This window comes from Cucurbita pepo, unplaced genomic scaffold (genome assembly GCF_002806865.2).
Source record: "Cucurbita pepo subsp. pepo cultivar mu-cu-16 unplaced genomic scaffold, ASM280686v2 Cp4.1_scaffold001286, whole genome shotgun sequence".
NCBI lineage: Eukaryota > Viridiplantae > Streptophyta > Magnoliopsida > Cucurbitales > Cucurbitaceae > Cucurbita > Cucurbita pepo.
This window is the reverse complement of record NW_019647469.1, coordinates 1-7,582: the sequence shown is the minus strand read 5'-3', so window position 1 is coordinate 7,582 and position 7,582 is coordinate 1. Positions and strand designations below refer to the sequence as shown.

At 37.3% G+C, this 7,582-nt stretch overlaps 2 protein-coding genes across 2 annotated transcripts; one reads left to right on the top strand and one right to left on the bottom strand.

Annotated features, from left to right (window-relative positions):
- Positions 1-627: 627 nt before the first annotated feature.
- LOC111786279 (regulation of nuclear pre-mRNA domain-containing protein 1A-like) lies at positions 628-4,787 on the top strand (the record flags this gene model as incomplete). Its single annotated transcript, XM_023666588.1, is given in 5 exon segments — positions 628-783; positions 875-1,031; positions 2,495-2,634; positions 2,749-2,784; positions 3,350-4,787. Coding segments are annotated over 5 exon segments (1,350 nt in total), but the record flags the coding sequence as incomplete, so codon positions are not given.
- Positions 4,788-5,335: 548 nt separating this feature from the next.
- Positions 5,336-7,511, bottom strand: LOC111786278 (serine carboxypeptidase-like 45; the record flags this gene model as incomplete). The annotated part of the gene is made up of 5 exons (XM_023666587.1): positions 5,336-5,692; positions 6,405-6,522; positions 6,717-6,809; positions 6,904-7,034; positions 7,142-7,511. Coding segments are annotated over 5 exons (859 nt in total), but the record flags the coding sequence as incomplete, so codon positions are not given.
- Positions 7,512-7,582: the final 71 nt, after the last annotated feature.

Below are 7,582 nucleotides of genomic sequence, written 5' to 3'. Positions count from 1 at the left end.
GCCCACTCTGTGAGAATTGTAAGAGCTTGGCTGTGGTAGCAGCGGAATATTGCAGTTTCCATTTTATTTCTTGTGTTATGACCCCTATATCTTTATTGGTTTACTCTAGAAACTGGCTGTTGGAGGTGTTCCAGAGAGGATTCTTACTGCATTTCAATCTGTACTTGATGAACATCTGAATGAGGATGCTGCTCTGAACGACTGTAGTTCTGCTACTCATCATCTGAATCAAATTGAGGAAGACTTGAATGCTTCCTTAGCTCAAGGTATGACCTCATCTACTTTAGTCATCTCATGCAATTTTAGTTCAAGATGTTGTCAAGTAAGCCAAGCTTTGCATTATAAAGGTGGTCTTTTGTAAAAGGTGCTAGTCATGCTCTATAGACTTTCGATAGAACAAAATAATCAAGTATTTTAGCTTATAAAGAGTGTGCTATTAAAAATATTTATGATAGGTTCAATTTATACTTTTTCATTATATCATTGAGAAGTTATCTATGGTTAAAAAAATCTCTTTATTCATGGGAATTGAATATTTTGGTGATGGGCTTTTCTTTGTTATTTATTTTTATTTTTTTACTTTTTGCCTTGTAACGTGATTGGTAGTGTTGGACTTNTAAGGTCAACATTTGGGAAGAAAGGAAGGTTTTTGGTTCTCGGGGTCAGAATCTTAAGGATGAAATGCTTGGTAAATATCCACCTCCAACTCCATTACCCAGCAGCAATGGCAAGAGTTCAAATCCTAAAAAAATAGTGAAGAGGGATGCCCACTCTGTGAGAATTGTAAGAGCTTGGCTGTGGTAGCAGCGGAATATTGCAGTTTCCATTTTATTTCTTGTGTTATGACCCCTATATCTTTATTGGTTTACTCTAGAAACTGGCTGTTGGAGGTGTTCCAGAGAGGATTCTTACTGCATTTCAATCTGTACTTGATGAACATCTGAATGAGGATGCTGCTCTGAACGACTGTAGTTCTGCTACTCATCATCTGAATCAAATTGAGGAAGACTTGAATGCTTCCTTAGCTCAAGGTATGACCTCATCTACTTTAGTCATCTCATGCAATTTTAGTTCAAGATGTTGTCAAGTAAGCCAAGCTTTGCATTATAAAGGTGGTCTTTTGTAAAAGGTGCTAGTCATGCTCTATAGACTTTCGATAGAACAAAATAATCAAGTATTTTAGCTTATAAAGAGTGTGCTATTAAAAATATTTATGATAGGTTCAATTTATACTTTTTCATTATATCATTGAGAAGTTATCTATGGTTAAAAAAATCTCTTTATTCATGGGAATTGAATATTTTGGTGATGGGCTTTTCTTTGTTATTTATTTTTATTTTTTTACTTTTTGCCTTGTAACGTGATTGGTAGTGTTGGACTTCGCTGTATAGGATATCAGATCAAACTAAATTGAGAATTTGTGCTGTACATAGATCTATGTACTTAATATCAGTGTTTTAAGATGCATCATAGGCGCTAGGTAACTCGAGGGTACAGATTTAAGAGCCATGCCTAGGTAGGTATACTGCTTCATACCACCTTACCACGACCTGTCCTTTCGACTCATTACCTGCAACATTTTGACCTGCAATCAGGCTGTTTGCGTCATGTCTCCTGTGTAGGCCATCATTTGTCATCTTACGTCCTTCACTGTCCGTCAGCTCGCCCCATCTTCTGTTTGTCAATACAGGGTCTTTGACGGACTTTGTTGTTTGTTAGCTCGCTACTTCTTTGTTGGTTGGTTCATTTATGTTTTATAGTTTTGTTCCTTACTTTCTTTCACTCTTCTTGGAGTTCATATCTTTGAAACATCCGTCTCTTTTCATATGTTCGATAAAAAATTATATTTCTTGTTTTAAAAAGATCTCTGCCTTCTCATGCCCCTAATAACATTATAGCTCCCCAGTTCTAGCAGATTGAAATCCTCCACCACATTCATTATTGTGTAAAGGACTCCTGACTCCTGACTTTCTAGTTTGGAATCATGACTCCTCTGGTATTTTTCAGTGAATTCAGCCATCTGGACTCTTCACACAAGGCCTTCATATCTAAATTCTTCCCCAGCTGAACGAATTTGTAAAGGACACAGCCACTTAAGGAGATGCTTTATAGTGGAGTCACTTACCATCAGGTGGCTGAATCTTCATGGAAGGATGCAAAGATTCAACCTTTGTAGCCTTAGTGAGCATGCTGAGAATGAATGAGAGAAATCTCCAATCCAAATTGAGTGTTGGAACATCGACCAAATGAACGGGACATCTTCCCATATTTTTATTGCTTCGAAACCCTAATTTTATTTCATACGTATCTTATTTTTAAACAACTAATGCACTTCTCTCTATAGATTGTAATGCAGTGGTCATTATATTCTCGGGCTTATTTTTTTCTGGCATATAGAATTCCTACTGCTATATTTTTATGCTTGTGTCGTGAGTCCTTATTCCTTGAAACGTATTATAAGAGAAACACTCCCTGTACTTTCCTTCCAAAATAGGAACTCAACCAAGGTCTGCATTGCTTGACGACCTTCAAGAGCAGGAAAATGTAATTCAACGATGTATTAGGCAACTCGAAAGTGTTGAGGCAACTAGGGCTTCTTTGGTTTCCTTGCTTGTAGAAGCGCTTCTGGACCAAGTAACTTTCCTTCATCTTTTTTATTTCCTCCAATTATTTATCCTGATTGCAAGCTTCCTCGATATTTTTGAGATACTTACTTTGTGAAGTTGATTTCTCTGGGAAAAATTACAGGAATCAAAGCTGGAACTAGTTCGCAATCAGTTGCAGGTAAGATAAACCTGTCTTTATATTTTCTTTTCTGAAGTAGCAAGAGTCTAGGTTTGGGATCACCTGTTGGCCTAAAGTTAGTTGGAAGGTGGGTTGATATGTCCTTAATACCTTGGAACGTTGAAAGATGGTTCAAGACATTTGGATGTCAAAACGTTTAACTTTTGTACGCCTTGAAACATTTAAATCAGAGTACCAGATTAATATAATTCTTTCATTGTAGACACAAGGTGGTGGTGGACATAGACACCCTTGAGCAAGTGATCACAATAAAATTTTACTGTAGCAAGTACGTATAGGAGAAAGATCAAACTGAATGAACTTGTTGAAGTGTATAGTTATGTGGACACATTTTATTTTAGGGGTCTTTTTAAGCTTGATGTAAGTTTGACTGTATCCATCTCTGTCAACTTGTTGAATGTTTTCTACCATTCACATGGACAGAGATCTAATATGAAATATATCACGTATTTTGGGGAACGTAAAACAATTAGCTTTAGAGTTCGGCATTTTCTAATTTCAGTTTGCTTATGTATATTGGAAATTATTGCTTATGACTCTGCAGATTGCTCGATCTCAAATTGAGCTAGCAAGTAATGTTCGGAAGAGATCTACTTCGACTCCAGTTCCTGGTCCTTCAGCTACTACCATTAATGTACCGACAGAAACAACCCATGTGATTGATACTAAGTTACCTTCTGTCCAACAGAACGCAATCGCTTCTCCTGTCCAGGCTATGGCTTCTTTTGCTGGTCCTAAAACCAGTGAAGATGAAACGAAGAGAGCAGCTGCTGCTGCTGTTGCTGCGAAGTTGGCTGCTTCTACATCTTCGGCACAGATGCTTACCTCTGTTCTTTCATCCCTTGTTGCAGAAGAAGCTGCTTCCATGAATGGTAGCCTAAAATCATCTGGGTTTGCTTCATTGTCCATATTCCCCTCTGAGAAACGACAGAAACTTGAGAAGCCAATGCCTATATCCGATGTCAGCGGTTCAGATGGTATTGGCGCATCATTCATTACACCTATGCAACAACAACAATTGACAAGTGTGCCTCTTGCACAATCAGCAAACGGGCAACCTGTATCCCAGGCGAACCCGTGTCAAGCTTCATTTGCTCCACCACCTCCACCAGCACCACCATCTTTGTCCTCAACTCCACCAGTGAATCAATATGCGCAGTCTGGTGGATTAATGGGGGTATCACCGTATAGTTTTGGAGCATATTCTCTACCACCTCCACCTCCTTTGCCTCCTCATATTGCAATGGGTTTGAGCAGGCCAATGTCTCAGCCGCCTCAGCAGCAGCAGCAGCAGCAGCAGCCTCAGCTGTCACTGCCTACTTCAGCAGGATTTTATCGGCCACCAGGTATAGGTTTTTATGGGCAAGGCCAGCAGTCGACGCCGCCACCCGTACCAAGGCAGTAAGTTACCAGGTAGAATTTACTTGGGCCAAATCTTCACTCAAGGGTTAATAGCTTTAATGTGTCAAATGAGAGTTCATTTCAGAATTTGTATTATCATGTAAATTAGTAGATTTCTTTTTGGTCTGTAGAAGTTTTAGTATGTCTTCTCCTGCAAACAATCTAAAAGAGCATGTTGCAGCTGAGGTTGGTCCATGCTGATGGCATACATTAGGCTTTTCTAATGTAATGCTATCAAAAATTGGAAAGCTCGGTGGAGTCTCGGTTACCTCGAAAATTTTACTGTGGCAAGGTAAGCAGCTCTTGTCCCCCTATGTTTGGAAGCTGGTTAGAGTACTGTAGTACTGCTTAGAAGATTTTTAGTTGACATGTTAGAGATTCAGCTTTGAAGACGCTTTGGCTTTATATCTGGCTGGATAGAGTAGGGAAATAGACTTATTTGGATAGCAATAACAGGGATGATATTGGTCTGTAATATAACTTGGTGAGGCCATGAAAATTACAAGTTGTTTAACACAGCAGTGCCATAGTTTTGTAATCTGTTGCTCTGTTTTCTTATTATTCAGTAGACAACTCACTCTTATTTAAAATAAACTATTCCTCTCTCTTCTTGCCTCCTCTGTTGCTTCATCTTTCCCTTCTTTTATTTGTGTTGAATAAGACATTTGGGTTGAGATAATGATGCCAAAAATGTTTTACGCTCGAATGTAACGATTTTGAAATGGTCAAAATTACTTGTCGTGTTGGGCATCTATAACGTAACGATTTGTTGGCCATTTAAGTCATTAAATCTAAAGCAACTCTTATTATTATTACTTCAATCGTCAACATCGATCTCTAAAACCGTTTTTATCAAGTTTAAAATTATTTTGAAACATGTCTTTTATAAAGGTAATTTTGACTCTATAAAAATTACATTTAAATATGCAAAATTAAATCTTGAATTGATTTTGAAATGTTTTTGAAAATGGAAAAAAAAAAAAAAAAAAAAAAAAATTGGATTTTAACTTTTAACAAACACTCCCAGTAACTTTTAACAAACCTTAAATTTTGAAAAACTGTGAAACTTTCGACCAGGTCTCCTTCAAGCTAATAATATCTTGAAATCACCATTGATACAAAATAACTTAAGGGAAAAAAAGTTACACAGCAGAAGTCATGTATAGATGATCTCTGTTTACAGCCATTGTTAATTTATTAGAGCTTCAATTGTCCAAGCTTTTCTGAGTAATTGGAGGTGGGGATGACAGATCCCACACCCTAAAAGAAGCATAAAAAAGACAGTTTTCTATTCATTTCATTCATTTTATTTATTTTTTCTTTCCTTCTAAATACCTGATCAGGCTTCCGGCAGCGGTTTTCCAGCCAAAAACGACTTGAAAAGTAGTAGAGATCTCTTGGGCTGAGTTTGTGCTGTTCTTTGAGATGCACCTCTCACAATGGCAAAGGATAAGAACTTCCCATAGACTTGAGTCCAGCCCCCAACCTAATTCATCAAACAAAATCACCACATTTAATGTTATTTGATCTAAAATTTCTATTTCAGAAAAGAAGAACACAACATACTTGCATACACTAGTGAATTATAACACGACATGCTTTTATTATAACACAACGTGCTTTGTTAATTTATCAAACAAAATCACCAAATTTAATGTCACTTGTTTTAAAATTTCTGTTTCAGATAAGAAAAACAGATCATACTTGCATACATTAGTAAATTATAACACGACGTGATTTGTTAATTCATCAAACAAAATCACCAAATTTAATGTCATTTGTTCTAAAATTTCTATTTCAGAAAAGAAGAACAGATTGTACTTGCATACACTAATGAATTATAACTGTATGTCCAGTAACTAATTAAACAAATAGTCCTAGAATCACTTATATATTATATTAAATCCAAAGTAAATGAACATTATAAAGAATCAATAGGACCTACTACTTAACCAATATGTATGCAAGTTTGCTTCTCATAAAAAAACAGTTTATAGGATTCAAAGAAATTTTCAAAGCTAAAGTATATACATATATGGTTACCGGACACTTTCTGTTAATTTAATTTGATTAAGAACACAGAATGGGTTGTTAGGAAAAGTGAAAAATAACATAGACGAGACAATGAAAAAGGCAAAAGGAGAAAATGTTAGAATTTTGGATGAGCATTTGTTGGGATGAGTGAAAAAGTGAGTGACCTTTTTATCAGCAAACCAGGCTCTGTAACGCTCAGTTGGGTACAGATCCAATGACTTGGCTAGTGAATCCACCAATGTCCGAGTCCCAGTAAATGGTAAAGCTGAATCTTGATCTCCACTGCCACATTTCAGTAAAAAAATGTTCGTGCCTAATTAGTATTATGGATCAATTGTTACGATTGAAATTATTTAATACAAATTTACGGTTACATTTTTAGAAATGTTGCGATTATTCACATTGGAAGATTTTGGTAAAGAAATCAAAAATGAGAATTTGAAGAAGGTATATAGAGCAAGTAGAATTTAGCGTACCTATAGACTAGTACTCGAATTTTGGACTTCACGAGCGCGCCAACGATATCGATCGTTGGCACCAATCTGTTCCTCAGATCATATTTCCACTCTCTAACGAAACAAAAATCAAGATAAAAAATCAAACTCAATTATCTCAGAAGAAAATCTAGACAAAAGAAAGAAAAAAGGTTTATCGCAGCCTTACTTCCTCAATCGGCAGCGTCTCCATTCCGAAAATCCAACGACCTTCGCATGAAGAGCTTTCTGCACATCCTTTCGATTCAAATACTTCGCTACAAATTCTCCCACACACGGATCTCGATCTTCCCGTGTACTCTACACAAAACATCGAACAGAACAAAAATTCCAGATCACACAGCCAGAGAAAAACAAAAAAAAAAAACAAAGAAAAAAGCCCTAAATCGCGAGAAGAATCAACTCACCTGAACATGTAAGAAGTCGCGGAACAGAGTGAACCGCAGAGGATCGTTGCGATCGAGATCGGCGAACTCGGAGGCGTTGACGGAGGGACAAGCGTCGCCGGCGGCAACATCGAAGTAGTCGATAGCAGGAGAGAGCTCTTTGGAAACGTTAGTGGCGACGAAGATGCAATGGGGAGAGAGGGAACTGGTGATTCCTTCGGTGACGAGACGAGATGCATTGCAGACGGAATTGAGAAGGTGGAAGGCAGCGTCGGAGATGAGGCCGTGAGACCACCAGTACTGGTCTAGGGCATTCGCGTCTACTCGGATGTCCAGAAGAGGATTTCCGATCTGCAACTCAACAACAACCGTCAACCCAAATCTTCCATTTCTTTCAGTTAATCCACACTTATTTATTTATTTATTTATTTTTATATAATAAATTTAAATTTCTATTTTTTT